The sequence below is a fragment of the Mytilus trossulus genome, unplaced genomic scaffold (genome assembly GCF_036588685.1).
Source record: "Mytilus trossulus isolate FHL-02 unplaced genomic scaffold, PNRI_Mtr1.1.1.hap1 h1tg000050l__unscaffolded, whole genome shotgun sequence".
Classification (NCBI taxonomy): Eukaryota; Metazoa; Mollusca; class Bivalvia; order Mytilida; family Mytilidae; genus Mytilus; species Mytilus trossulus.
In genome coordinates, this window is record NW_026963292.1 from 2,333,953 (window position 1) to 2,350,078 (window position 16,126).

General features: G+C 34.0%; 1 protein-coding gene across 11 annotated transcripts in view; it reads left to right on the forward strand.

The window, feature by feature from the left end:
• The window catches only part of LOC134699294 (uncharacterized), a 52,947-nt gene that overhangs the window by 27,655 nt on the left and 9,166 nt on the right, over positions 1–16,126 (forward strand). For 5 of the 11 annotated variants that reach the window (XM_063560898.1, XM_063560901.1, XM_063560903.1 and 2 more), the window contains 3 exons: positions 2,050–2,138; positions 7,619–7,662; positions 10,227–10,513. In XM_063560898.1, coding sequence (XP_063416968.1) covers positions 2,050–2,138; positions 7,619–7,662; positions 10,227–10,513 — 420 coding nt within the window. Of the gene's footprint in view, positions 1–2,049; positions 2,139–2,993; positions 3,108–7,618; positions 7,663–10,226; positions 10,514–16,126 lie in introns of all 11 variants that reach the window. The other 6 variants (XM_063560895.1, XM_063560899.1, XM_063560893.1 and 3 more) reach the window with 2 other exon arrangements.

A 16,126-nucleotide genomic window follows, 5' to 3' on the forward strand; every position in this document is an offset into this window, starting at 1 on the left:
TATGTATAATATCACATAATTTAATACGAATAAATTATTTGTGAACCGACGCCTCCATTTTCTGGACTGTTTCCATCAGATTGATCCTTGCGATATCAAAGTTCAATCAAATATTTAGATATATTATACAACGTTAAGATTTTCATGGTGATCCTGTCAATAAACGTGGTCAGATTGACAATGTCTTAAAGACTGACAGGCGCACGCGTCTCCAGTCATAATCGATTAAGCGCTTCATTAATTTTTGTTTTTTGATTATCAATATGATAAAATTGATATTTGAGATACCAAAAAGAATAACAAAATTGCATGTTTATCAAACCATCCTTGACCTTTTTGTATATATGTTACTGTACTGTTTTGGTGACAGGGAATTCCTCCATGTATAGTGTTGTAAAATGTTACCCTTTGCACGTACAACACTATACCATGCCGTCGTCTTAGTTACATATCAGATTCGTAAGCTTCAAGGTTAAATCGTATTGTAATGCAATTCCGTGAAAGAGTGCAACAGAATAAAACATTTTATATTTTGCGCAGTTTAAAGAATTTTTGGTTATATTTTCGAAAATACTTAGTCGTCAAGATTGGTTTTACTAAACGAGCATTCTTCTATGATTGACGTTGCGTTATTGTCATTTCAATAGCGTACACAAAAACTGTAATTGCCCATAGCTCATTATAGACTGCCAAACTTGAAGGTGCACGTTTCTACGAGTCTTTATAATATGCAGTAGTTTTAAAAGGAGTAGGTCCGGTAAGGACTCATTTTGGCCTCAAATTTCAGTTTCATCTGCCGAAAGATTTTGACCACTTTTTAAACACTTAAGTGATTATTTCACTTGATTCAATTAGTGTTTGTGAAAGATTTTATCTAATTTTGTCATAGAAAACGATTCGATCCAAGCTCAAATATGAAAAATCTCTCAAATATGCCTAAAAACGTCACTTTTCAGATGGTTTTTGTCAAAAATGAAAGTGGCCGCATCCGTGTTCATCCACAACCTTTATATATGTTATGTATTATTATAAAATACAACTTACATTTCAATATTAAGGATGAACACGAATGCGGCCACTTTCGTTTTACACGGAAACCGTCTAAAATTTAGCTAAAATGATAGAATTTTGAAGATTTCAGTAATGTAGCATGACTTAATGGTGCTACAACCCGATATATGTGCATTGTATTGTCAAAAACAGCCCATATTTATGTAGCAGTAGCATTCAACTGTCCAATAAATAACTAAAAGTTTACATTTTAACAATTTTGTAAAACTGCCATATTTTGGGGCCAAAAAAGGGGTCTTACCGGACCTACTCCTTTGTTCAATGTTATACTGATACTTAGAGATGCGTTACTAACTTGCGTTCTTTGTAGCATAGCATGACTTAAACCCTTAAGCTAATTGGTACATTTTTTTTTGTACATGTACACATGTATATATAAAGCTTAAACCTTTATGAATTCAAACCATTGCATGCAATCATTGTCCCGCGATATATACTACAAACAGTTTTAAAGAATCGCATTATTTTACCATTTAATAAAACTGCATTGCATGATATATAATGAGCATGGCAACATCACTATGAGCTTAGTATAACAATGTAACACAGCACTGAAGAAAACTTTCGTTAGAAACATAGCATTGCATGTAGTGATGCATGTGTATTTCTAAATAGGGAATACGTTTCAAATTTATATTTTTCCTGTTGTGCAAACTGCACAGCATGCATTGATGACGATTATTTTAAAAGGTACATGTAGTACTGATAATCAAATACATCAATTATATTAAAAATGCTTGTCATTTCCTGTGATAAATTATAAAAGTAAACACTGCATGATAACAAAAGGTCCATGAATTAAAGATGATAAATATTTTAGTTTTTCAAATGCATTCCATTCCAGACTGGACGTCTCTCTACACTATGCAAACAACCTTTTATCTTATAATTGTATTACAGGCTCCATAAGTGTCCTTATTGGGATTAAATTAAATCATTTACAAAAAAACATCACAATTGTTTTTTTTAATTTCTCAGGAAAGGTGCCGGTAGCGGACTTGATGGAAAACCCGGAACACCTACCTCAATCAACGAAGATTTAGATCGTATGGATTTAACCAATTTGAGTGAGTACACATTTGATGTAACTGCAATGAAATCACCTGTTACGAGAATCATATGCATTAAATCTATATAGTTCAAAGCACTTTTTTTCTTCAAATGTTCGCCACTGGACGTTAAGTAAATAACAATAATCAATAATGTTTAAATTTCAATAATCACGATTTTTATGAGAGAGACAAAAGAGACAAGGAAAACTTATAATTGCTTTTAAGTGGTAGATTATCACAGAACCTTTCATCAAAACGTTTGTAGTAAAACTTAAAAAAGAAAAAAAAAGCATGTAATATGCAAAGTCAACTGTTGTATTTTACAAATGAAAACATCTTGGTTTGATATCATTACTGAAACAAATTGCATACTTTGGCTATATTTAAAATGTATGTCGACAGATACATTTTATAATGTATATTTATGCAGTAGTAGTTACTATTTATATTCAGAGCTTTTTTCATTTTTAGTTACATGTATCTTATTTAAAAGGAAATAATATGTATAAATTTTGCACCTAGATTCAAATGTATAGACCTGTTATTCGACCACTTTAAGTAATTAAAGATAGAGGCATGGACATAAAATGTTCTAGAATTAAAAAATAAATATTGACTTTTATTAGTTTTATGTAAACTGTTTTAAATTTATTCTGATAAAAACTACGGAACACCAATAAAAGTACAACATTCCCCAGTTCCAATACAGTCATGTCAGCCAAGACAGTAAGATCAGGCTTGCTGTCATGATTGAAAAATAATGATAAAAAACATCAAAATTGTTGTTTTTTTAGCATTCAGAGCATGTTTTTTTCATAAGTGATGACACCAATAAGCATGCAACACACGTCAACCTTATAATTTTTACAGATAATGAGGATTATGATCCGGAGTCAATTGAACTGGTACCTCCAGTTGTAATTGTAGAGAGTAAGTCGGGCAAACCACTGCACCGTCTGTCTATCGATATCAAACTTGCTTCTGGTATATCTTCCCTTTATTACACGCTGCTTTGTATGCTGCTTAATAAGTAAGAAGACATGGGTAACAGTTTATTGTTCAAATATTGGCACGGTATAAACGAAAATGCAATAAGTTTTCACACGGTGTGAATGAAAAATAATCTGTTTTTAGCTCACCTGGCCCGAAGGGCCAAGTGAGCTTTTCTCACCACTTGGCGTCCGTCGTCCGTCGTCGTCCGTCGTCGTCCGTCGTCGTCGTCGTTAACAATTTACATTTTGAACTTCTTCTAGAGAACCACTGAATGGAATGGAACCAAACATGGCATGAATGTTCCTTATGAGGTGCTGACCAAGTGTTGTTACTTTGTAGCCGATCCATCATCCAAGATGGCCGCCAGCGGGGGACTTAGTTTAACATAGGACACTATGGGAAATGCATACAAATGACTTCTTTTAGAGAACCATTGAATGGAATGAAACCAAACATAGCATGAATGTTCCTTATGAGGTGCTGACCAAGTGTTGTTACTTTGTTGCCGATCCATCATCCAAGATGGCCGCCAGCCGGGGACTTAGTTTAACATAGGACCCTATGGGAAATGCATACAAATGACTTCTTTTAGAGAACCACTGAATGGAATAAAACCAAACATAGCATGAATTATCCTAATGGGGTGCTGACCAAGTGTTGTTACTTTGTAGCCGATCCATCATCCAAGATGGCCGCCAGCGGGGGACTTAGTTTAACATAGGACCCTATAAGGAAATGCATACAAATGACTTCTTCTAGAGAACCACTAAATGGAATGAAACCAAACATAGCATGAATATTCATTCCTTATGGAGTGCTGACCAAGTGTTGTTACTTTGTAGCCGATCCATTATCCAAGATGGCCACCAGCGGGGACTTAGTTTAACATAGCACCCTATTGGAAATGCATACAAATGACTTCTTTTAGTGAACCACTGAATGGAATGAAACCAAACATGGCATGAATGTTCCTTATGTGGTGCTGACCAAGTGTTGTTACTTTGTAGCCGATCCATCATCAAAGATGGCCGCCAGCAGGGGACTTAGTTTAACACAGGACCCTATGGGAAATGCATACAAATGACTTCTTTTAGAGAACCACTGAATGGAATAAAACCAAACATAGCATGAATGTTCCTTATGGGGTGCTGACCAAGTGTTGTTACTTTGTAGCCGATCCATCATCCAAGATGGCCGCCAGCGGGGGACTTAGTTTAACATAGGACCCTATGGGAAATGCATACAAATGACTTCTTTTAGAGAACCACTGAATGGAATGAAACCAAACATGGCATGAATGTTCCTTATGAGGTGCTGACCAAGTGTTGTTACTTTGTTGCTGATCCATCATCCAAGATAGCCGCCAGCCGGGGACTTAGTTTAACATAGGACCCTATGGGAAATGCATACAAATGACTTCTTTTAGAGAACCACTGAATGGAATAAAACCAAACATAGCATGAATGTTCCTTATGGGATGCTGACCAAGTGTTGTTACTTTTTAGCCGATCCATCATCCAAGATGGCCGCCAGCGGGGGACTTAGTTTAACATAGGACCCTATGGGAAATGCATACAAATGACTTCTTCTAGAGAACCACTAAATGGAATGAAACCAAACATAGCATGAATGTTCCTTATGGAGTGCTGACCAAGTGTTGTTACTTTGTAGCTGATCCATTATCCAAGAAGGCAGCCAGCGGGGGACTTAGTTTAACATAGGACCCTATTGGAAATGCATACAAATCACTTCTTCTAGTGAACCACTGAATGGAACGAAACCAAACATGGCATGAATGTTCCTTATGTGGTGCTGACCAAGTGTTGTTACTTTGTAGCTGATCCATCATCCAAGATGGCCGCCAGCGTGGGACTTAGTTTAACATAGGACCCTATGGGAAATGCATACAAATGACTTCTTTTAGAGAACCACTGAATGGAATGAAATCAAACATGGCATGAATGTTCCTAATGTGGTGCTGACCAAGTGTTGTTACTTTGTAGCCGATCCATTATCCAAGATTGCCGCCAGCGGGGGACTTAGTTTAACATAGGACCCTATAAGGAAATGCATACAAATGACTTCTTTTAGAGAACCACTGAATGGAATAAAACCAAACATTGCATGAATGTTCCTTATGAGGTGCTGACCAAGTGTTGTTACTTTGTAGCTGATCCATCATCCAAGATGGCCGCCAGCAGGGAACTTAGTTTAACATAGGACCCTATGGGAAATGCATACAAATGACTTCTTTTAGAGAACCACTGAATGGAATAAAACCAAACATGGCATGAATGTTCCTTATGAGGTGCTGACCAAGTGTTGTTACTTTGTAGCCGATCCGTCATCCAAGATGGCCGCCAGTGGGGGACTTTTGAATGAAATTAAACATGTTCCTTTTCTTATAAATGAGGTTGTGTTGTCACTTTTAGCCAAATTTTATATTTTTTTATATGATTTCAAAAACCCAAGTAGAATCAGGTGAGCGATACAGGCTCTTGAGAGCCTCTAGTTACACGGTGTAAACGAAAATGAAGTGAGTTTTTATACGATGTAAACGAAAATTCAATCAGTCTTCACACGATGTAAATGAAAATGCAACAAGTATATGAACTAATGCAATACGGGCCAAGCGTGTGAATTAAATGTTTCAGACAATGTAAATGTAAATCCAATAAGTGTCTTGTATTTACACTTGAATTAATTTGACTACAAGAATCAAACACGCCGATTCAATAAACATTAAATTACGGTGTGTTTGATACACTGAACAAATAAATGATTGTTTCATGTCTTCATTTTGAGTCTTCTTTAATAACAAAATATAAACGGACTTTTCGTTCCCTCAAAAAATATTACTCAGTAAAACATTGTATCGAAAAAAGATGCAGCTAAAGTTTAATTTTTACCCACCTTTTACAGAGATATTACATGTACATTCGCCAATACTCGCTAGCGCTAGACAAACAGGAATCATTTTTAAAGTAAATTCATTTCTTTGACTTATCATATCGTTTCTTTGACTTATCATATCGTTTCATTGCCAATATTTTGAACAATAAACAATTGTCTTCTTACAATTTGCTTGCGAGATGATGAAGCGCTTGGTAAATTCGTGCAGTGAATGGAGTTGTGTTAATTTAAGTCTAATGAGGTTTCATTTGATTTGATAATTGTGAAATTTATATATTTATTTTTTATAACATTTGAATTTTGAATTGATTCTGAGCAATGAATAATTTATATGTATTACATAGACCGCGTGTATAAGTATATTAGACAGAAAAAGATAAAAGGTTTGTTCATAGAGAACTTGGAGAAGGATTTTTTGCAATAGATACGTAAACAAATAGGTTGGGGTTAGTAAATTAATTGGGTTGAAGAGGTTCATAGATATTTTTACACACTCATGTTTTTTTTTTAACAAAATTACATTTTGTCATGCTTTTATCGCCGCGAGAAAAACTGTTATTGCTGATGACCCAATACTTATTTGTTGTAATTCTTGTGACGTTTAAACACAGATGAAGATGTTTTATTGGGTGGCATTGCGTTTTGTTAATATCTTACATACATGTACACGAAGATATCATTATATAGGACACATTTGTCTGTTGTGCACCGACACTTACTTGTCGAAATAAACCTTTCTTATGGTGACGGTTGGTTTTTATTTATAGGTCTAAATAAGTCTTTCTTATGGTGACGGTTGGTTTTTATTTATAGATGCTAAATTAATGCTTATATTACTATTAACAAACTAACGACCATTTGAACAAGCTAATCCGTTTTAAATTTATTACAAAATCAAAATATTCTGATAAAACGAATACCTTTCCAATACCTGATTATGTTTCTTAGATTTTGAAAAAACTGAACATATCTCGTTTATTGTAATTTTCAGTATAATAGCATTATACCATAACAAGAATCGTTTTCGACCTTGTGCTTCAAATAGTAAATCCAACCATCCAACCATTAGCCTATGATATACTTGCATCACTATACATGTATACTTATATCGATTATAAATTTTAGCCTGCAGCTATCAAATGGTCGTTTTTTACATTATGTGGTAGCTTTCTACTAAAATACTTTCATTTACTGAGTCTGAATAATTTAAAGCAACTTAAGTTTATAAAAACTATTGCAGTGTCTAAGTGACTCAGTTTTTGAAAATTGCTGTAATATATAAACATTTTTGTAGTTAAGCATTGTTTTTATAAATTATGTTGATTTTACCTACAATATTACATGTCATGAATGTTTCACATGCTTCGTTTGAAAGCAATTACCATGTTTTAACTATTTTATTTTGTCATTGATATAAATTAACGTCCATTTTCACTTGTAAAGTAGTGTAAATCATGCATTCAAATTAATTTGCAAAATTTACCTCATACATGTACTGGTATATAGTGTGATAAAGCAAATTTTACAATTGGATTGGAAACAGAACTGAAAAAAATATCAATGTTTGACTGAAATCTTATGTATTGTAGGATTACAAGACGATGATGATGATTTATTGAAGAAAAAGAGACATGTAAGTAAAGAATTAAGTCCTCCATTTTGATTAATATTTGGCCGTTATTATGTTCAATTATCATGTCTTGTCTACCCGAGACTTTTTTCGTATATATAGTAGTATACCCACACGTCCTGTATCAGGAGCAACTAATAGTATGCTTATCAATATCCTTTGTGTTTCTATTATGTATAAAACTTAATAAAAATTATGGTCGTTCGATCAGACGGACGGACAAAAAACGCATAACTTTATTATCACGGTAATTTTCTAGTTTAACGATTGCGTATGAGTTTCGAATTAAACTCATAACACTTTACACTTTAAAACTACCAAACAACCCGGTAAGAGCATTCCAACAAACCACCACCGCCCGTATTAAACAAAAATATGACAAGAATAAATTGCAATAGCACAACGACAATCAGACCAAAGGGAGATAAATCAAATTTCAAGTTGATTTTATGAAATGCAGAAAGTCTCCATTTGAAATTTAAATTTAAAATAAATTAATATCATAGTACTGTTTTGTTATTCAAAATGACATGTTTAATTTTTAACACAGAGGTTGACTTGAAAATAATTTCGAAACTTCACATTACTGCATGCCATCACTAAAATTTTAAAAAACATTTTAAAAACTCAATAGCGTATTTCACTATTTTCGATGCACTAGTTTATACCAAAATGAAAGTTATTGTTATGACTCTGAGAAGAAAAGGGTGAAAAAATGGAAAGTAACCATTCTACGAGGCTCCAAACAAATACTTAACTAAGCTGGTTCATAAGAATTGCACATTCTGATCCTAAATATTGAATATAGTGCAAACTTATTCTAAAGTCTGACGATTTATATTTGGAGATATCCACAATTGACAGGTGTTGAAAATGCATTCTTTTAATTGAGGCCCTTTGATATTTTGCTCTCGTCTCTGCTTCTCCAACATTATTAGAGCTCTATTTTGATTCAAATATCTTTAAAAAAATCTATGTTCATACACTTATGTACAATGTAGCCGTAACACCGTAAATTACCAATATTGTTTATTAAATCTATAAAGTACGGTATTAACCTGCTAAACTTGAAAACATACGCACATCCTGGTAATACATGGGACAAAGCTAAACAAACGTCAGATAATTACAAAAATATTGATTACCGACAAACTTCTATTGACAAACGATAAACGTTTTCTAATTGATTCCGACGGCGCTAAACAGTATTCCTAAAAGGCTTTTCATCATCACCAATGGTGCTGTATTTTTTCATCAATATTTTAACATCTCATCCTATTCAGACTAGGAATTTGCATGTAAAACGTTTTTATTCAACACCCAGTGATAGATTATTTGAGTTCTGACATGGAAAAGGAGATATTATGTAAATTCACTAGTAAGTCGATAATTTTCTGATTAATTTTACATTGTTTCAATTAAATGTATCATGTTAAGTTTTTACCTTTGTTTAGCGCAGTCGTTTAATTATTTATGATGATGCTTAAATTAGAAATCGAATTAAGATCCATCTGATATTTAATGAACTAGGGCGATGTATTTTATCGATAGATGATAAAGAAAGAAAACTGGAGTCTTAAGTAGACGTTCAAGTTGAACTGTAGTTATATGTAAACAAGTGTTTTTAAGCCCCACCTATGATAGGAGAGGGGCATTATGTTTTCAGGTCTGTTCGTCGTTTGTCTGTTCGTCCGTTTGTCTGTTCGTCCGTTTGTTCATTCGTCTGTCCAGTTTCAAGTTGAAGATTTTGGTCGAGGTAGTTTTTGATGAAGTTGAAGTCGAATCAACCTGACACTTAGTATATATGTTTCTTATGATATGATCATTCTAATTTCAATGTCAAATTAGAGTTCTGACCCCAATTTCACGGTCCACTGAACATAGAAAAATGATACTATAAGTGGGGCATCCGTGTACTGGGGACACATTCTGTTTTATTAGATATAATGATTTATTGTCGAACCCCTGCAGAAAGTATGTTCTACCAGCAAATCGCTGTAGGAGAAAGTGTCGAGTCCATTCGGATCAGTATATAACTTAAGATTTAGTATTTGCATTGCAATTGATACCAGATAGTGTCAAGTACACCTTTTTGTTTAGAGCCAGCAGAAAAAACATCTCCGGGTGCTAAAAAATAAGAGAATAATGGGGCGCTTAAATAAATGAATAAGATAATAATGGACAAAAGAATAGGAAAAATAGCATAAAATGGAATGCATACTGAATAAATAAAGCTTCCATTCAGACCCCCCCCCCCCCCCCACATACATAAACTTGAACCTGTTTCTCGCGCGATCGTCAATGCAATATAAATGCTACTATCAGTCCATCCGGACTTTGATAGTACTACATTTAATTGTACATTTCCAGTTCATAAATCCACGCACCTGTATAAGCGCCTGCCAGTTGTGAAAGTTGAAGGAGCGAGACTAGGGTACGCTGCTTCTATCGTCAGCGTCAATCATGGTTAACGGTTTTTGATAATGTCACACATAAGTTATGTATCTCTGTATAAACAGTTTTGGTTTACAATTGATATAATGATTCCCCGACTGTTTTTCTTGCAGATACATACACTCACCATACCCAATGACACTACATATAGAAATACTGACGACGACCACAACAGAGCTACAGAATCACCCACACAACCCCCTCCCTCTCCGGATGTTTCGTTCTCAAAAGAACCAGTGAAACCACCTTCTCCTCCTAAAACTAAGAAACCCGTAACTAAGAAAACATTAGAAAAGAAACCTTTCAACAAAAAGAAAAAAGAAGATATGGAAAAACCAGTTGAAGTACCGCCACCACCGAGAGAACCAACGCCGCCACCGCCGCCACCTGTTGAAGAAAAGTAAGTGAACTTGGTTGTTTTTATTTTGGCTTACTTTTGGTTTATTCCTTGATTTGATTCTAATAGCTTATAATGTCAAGTAATTTGTAAATTGAACCAAGCAAGTTACAATAAGAGTAACAATATATGGATGTTTTTGGGACATGTATACAACTCGCTAATTGATTTGGTCTTTAATTTTTTGGTCACCAATGCTGTGATTCGTTTACAGACGAATCATGCACCTAGTGTACTCCATTATAAGCCTGGTATATTTCAGCACCTTTCAAAGTTAGGAACAACAGACAAATGCACTCAGTACTATATCTTTTTTCTGTTTTTTTTTCTCCTTCATATGTCATCGTGAGGGTCTGGACTGACAAAAGTCCGCCGAAATGTTTGCCCTTCTCTAACATAAACTATCTTGGATTCAAAGTGGTTGTAAACAAACTATCATATCGGTTCACATTCTAAATACGCATGGTACAATGTATGTTTGCCACTGGACGTTCAGCAAATAACAATCAATTTCTACAAAAAAAAAAATTAACGTTGTGAGGCTCAGTTCTTGTTTGCTAAGCTTTTCATTGTGATAAGAGCAAATTACTGTCATGTACATATAATTCTTAAGTTCTGAAATTCATAAATATGTGTTACAATATAAATAAGAACCACAAAAAGAAATAGACATTAAAACAAATGTTAAATTACATAGACTTAAAAAAAGTATTTTGTGGTTATGTGTAAACAAGAATTAGTAATGTTTACAATAGCTTTCTATAGCATGAAAAGTCTACCAAATACTTCAACGTTTCTTAAATACTGATAATTCCAATATTGTAAATCAGTTGTTCAAAGGCATTTCATAAAACCTGTAGACATCAATAAATAGTGAAACTATACAAAGGTTATATAAACAATGTGTTTCATTGTACGCCATTTGTTTGTTTTGTTTTATGTGCTGGCAATTAAGTGTAAAGTGACATCAAACACACTGCGTGTTAAATTTTTTCGAAAGAAGACACGAATTTCTCTTACGACTTCAGGTGTCAATAACGATTTGTGAAAAAGAGGCTACCGTAAATAGATATATTTACTTAGCTACATAATCACCTAGTTACCACTTGTACTTACTCAATTAAAACATTCACGCAATGTAGAATAAATGAAATACAAATTTGCACCTTTTAAAAATTGTCAAATTGACAATAAAGAAATTGAATTTAAAAAGTACGGTTCAATACCTCTTAAGAAAAATTAAAAAGACAAGATTGAACTTAAAAGGAAAATAGTGCAGTAATATCATTTAAATAAAATTTCTTTACTACTGAGTGAAATATTTTATTGGCTGAATCCAATAAAGCTAATAAAAACTTTTATTTCAATAGTTAAAATAAGTTTTGGTAAGTATTTTTATTTGGGATTATCATTTTGATGATGAAGTTGCAACGGTAGTCGATTATATAGGAAAATTAAATTAAATCTAACAGACGAATTTGACATACCGCAATTGAAGGTTTGTTAGTAGATAGATAAAAGTAGCTATTAGTCAGTGTGTGTGTGTGTGTTTTTTTTACTTTCTTGAAACTGATTTTTTTTCTGTAGGTTGTAAATGGCTGTGGTTACTATTTTTTAGCTAACCAACGACGAGGCACTTGTTTATAAAACTTTTATAATCTGTAATACACCAAACATGCATCTTGCTTACTGACTAGATAAAAACCAACATGCAAACATTTGTTTATTTGTTTGTTTGATTATAGTTTACAAGCAACGAGTTCTGTAATAGCATCTGCAATTTCATTTTAAGGAAAAGGGGGAGGGGTGTCATAAATGAAACTTCATCAATAAAAGATGTTTTGCATTTTTAAAACATTCCGTGCTTTAGAAAGGTACATGCATGTTTAAAACAGTTTCATATGCCATTCAAGAAACAAAAAGTTCGGCCAGTGTTCGATCTGTATTTCTTAGTAGAGATAGAAAGATTATAAATTGTACCCGACGTAAATATCTGACATTTGCAAAGCCCATACATTACATGTCCATCAGACTATCACAATAGTCTTCTGTCTGCAGTTTGAATGTTAAATCCAGGTAAAATTTGCTAATATGAATTTCAAATGAACTTAACTCAACACTTTTGGAGTTTTTCAAGATTTTTATTAAGTTTGTGAATTTTTAAATGTTATTTGATTAACTTTATTTTTCAAAAACACGTGATTGTTTTTACGCATGCACATGCAATACACGTGAAACGCGAATCAAGTCCATGTGAGTTTTAGGTATGAGCTCACTTGAGGTGAAATTTACGTGAACCTCACTTGAGAATGGCGTGGAATATCGCGGGTCAATATTCCTTGTGTACTTTAACTTATAGAGAAGAAGCTATTCAGAGACTTTATATCTTTTTTGACATTTGAATAATAAACACATGCGTTTGTACGAGGCAAATGTTTAATGTGTTTAAATTAAGATGAAATATACATATTAGTTATCCGAAAACTGTTCTAAGTAGTGAACGATCCATTAGATAAACATAATTTTAAATTATACTGTATATGAAATGCAAGCAACATTTGTAATTTTTGCCATTTAAATACTCGTGAAGTTCGTTGAAGTATGGTACCGTGTCTCAGTGATGGTAAGGTCATCAATATTTACTTGTCATATTAATATTGTTAAAGTCGTTCAGATAAATGAGTTTGATTTAGGATAATAACACTTGTATAGTTTCACTAACATGTCATAATTACAAATGCAGACTGATATGTTTTACTTTCCAAGTGATATTTACCTATGGAGACTGGCATGTCATACTTATTAAGGAAAACTAACATATCATACTTACCCAGGGAGACTGATATGTCATACTTACCAAAGGAGACTGATATTGCATACTTTCAAATAGAGGCTGACATGTCATATTTACACAAAGAAACTGACATGTCATACTTTCCCAAAGAAATTGATAGTTCATACGTTTAAAGAAAACTGACATGTTAAACTTATTAATGAAGACTGACATGTCATACAATCCGAGGGATGTTGATAGGTCATACTTAGTAATGGAGACTGACACATCATACTTATCAAGGGACACCGACTCATTCTTACCAATTGAGTCTGAAAAGTCATACTTATCAAAAGAGACCGTCATGTCATACTTATCGAGGGAGTCTGACATGTCATACTTATCAAGGGAGACCGTCATGTTATAATTATCAAGAGAAACTGACATGTCATGTACTGATCAATGGAGACTGACATGTCATTATCTTCAATTTAGACTAACATTTTATACTTAGCTTAGCAAGGTAGACTGACAAATCATGCTTATGAAGGTAGACTGACATATCATACTTGTCAAGGTAGAATGACATGTTTTACGTTCCTATCGAGAATGACAAGTCATATTTATCAAGGTAGACTGACATGTCGTTCCTATCAAGGTAGACTGACAAATCATGCTTATCAAGGTAGACTGACATATCATAGTTGTCAAGGTAGAATGACATGTTATACGTTCCTATCGAGAATGACATTGAAGTCATATTTATCAAGGTAGACTGACATGTCATTCTTACCTATGGCGAATGACATGTCATACTTGTCAAGGTAGACTGACATGTTATACTTATCAATGTATACTGACATGTCATACTTATTAAGGGAGACTGATATGTCATACCTACCTATGGAGATTGACTTGTCATACTTATCAAGGGAGACCGTCATGTCATAATTATCAAGGGAAACTGACATGTCATGTACTGATCAATGGAGACTGACATGTCATTATCTTCAATTTAGACTAACATTTTATACTTAGCTTAGCAAGGTAGACTGACAAATCATGCTTATGAAGGTAGACTGACATATCATACTTGTCAAGGTAGAATGACATGTTTTACGTTCCTATCGAGAATGACAAGTCATATTTATCAAGGTAGACTGACATGTCGTTCCTATCAAGGTAGGCTGACAAATCATGCTTATCAAGGTAGACTGACATATCATAGATGTCAAGGTAGAATGACATGTTTTACGTTCCTATCGAGAATGACAAGTCATATTTATCAAGGTAGACTGACATGTCGTTCCTATCAAGGTAGACTGACAAATCATGCTTATCAAGGTAGACTGACATATCATAGTTGTCATGGTAGAATGACATGTTATACGTTCCTATCGAGAATGACAAGTCATATTTATCAAGGTAGACTGACATGTCATTCTTACCTATGGCGAATGACATGTCATACTTGTCAAGGTAGACTGACATGTTATACTTATCAATGTATACTGACATGTCATACTTATTAAGGGAGACTGATATGTCATACCTACCTATGGAGATTGACTTGTCATACTTATCAAGGGAGACCGTCATGTCATAATTATCAAGGGAAACTGACATGTCATGTACTGATCAATGGAGACTGACATGTCATTATCTTCAATTTAGACTTACATTTTATACTTAGCTTAGCAAGGTAGACTGACAAATCATGCTTATGAAGGTAGACTGACATATCATACTTGTCAAGGTAGAATGACATGTTTTACGTTCCTATCGAGAATGACAAGTCATATTTATCAAGGTAGACTGACATGTCGTTCCTATCAAGGTAGACTGACAAATCATGCTTATCAAGGTAGACTGACATATCATAGTTGTCATGGTAGAATGACATGTTATACGTTCCTATCGAGAATGACAAGTCATATTTATAAAGGTAGACTGACATGTCATTCTTACCTATGGCGAATGACATGTCATACTTGTCAAGGTAGACTGACATGTTATACTTATCAATGTATACTGACATGTCATACTTATCAAGGGAGACTGATATGTCATACCTACCTATAGAGATTGACTTGTCATACTTATCAAGGGAGACTGATATGTCATACTTACCTATGGCGAATGACATGTCATACTTGTCAAGGTAGACTGACATGTTATACTTATCAATGTATACTGACATGTCATACTTATCAAGGGAGACTGATATGTCATACTTACTTACGGAGAATGAAATGCTATTGACTTGTCATACTTATCAAGGGAGACCGTCATGTCATAATTATCAAGGGAAACTGACATGTCATGTACTGATCAATGGAGACTGACATGTCATTATCTTCAATTTAGACTTACATTTTATACTTAGCTTAGCAAGGTAGACTGACAAATCATGCTTATGAAGGTAGACTGACATATCATACTTGTCAAGGTAGAATGACATGTTTTACGTTCCTATCGAGAATGACAAGTCATATTTATCAAGGTAGACTGACATGTCGTTCCTATCAAGGTAGACTGACAAATCATGCTTATCAAGGTAGACTGACATATCATAGTTGTCATGGTAGAATGACATGTTATACGTTCCTATCGAGAATGACAAGTCATATTTATAAAGGTAGACTGACATGTCATTCTTACCTATGGCGAATGACATGTCATACTTGTCAAGGTAGACTGACATGTTATACTTATCAATGTATACTGACATGTCATACTTATCAAGGGAGACTGATATGTCATACCTACCTATAGAGATTGACTTGTCATACTTATCAAGGGAGACTGATATGTCATACTTACCTATGGCGAATGACATGTCA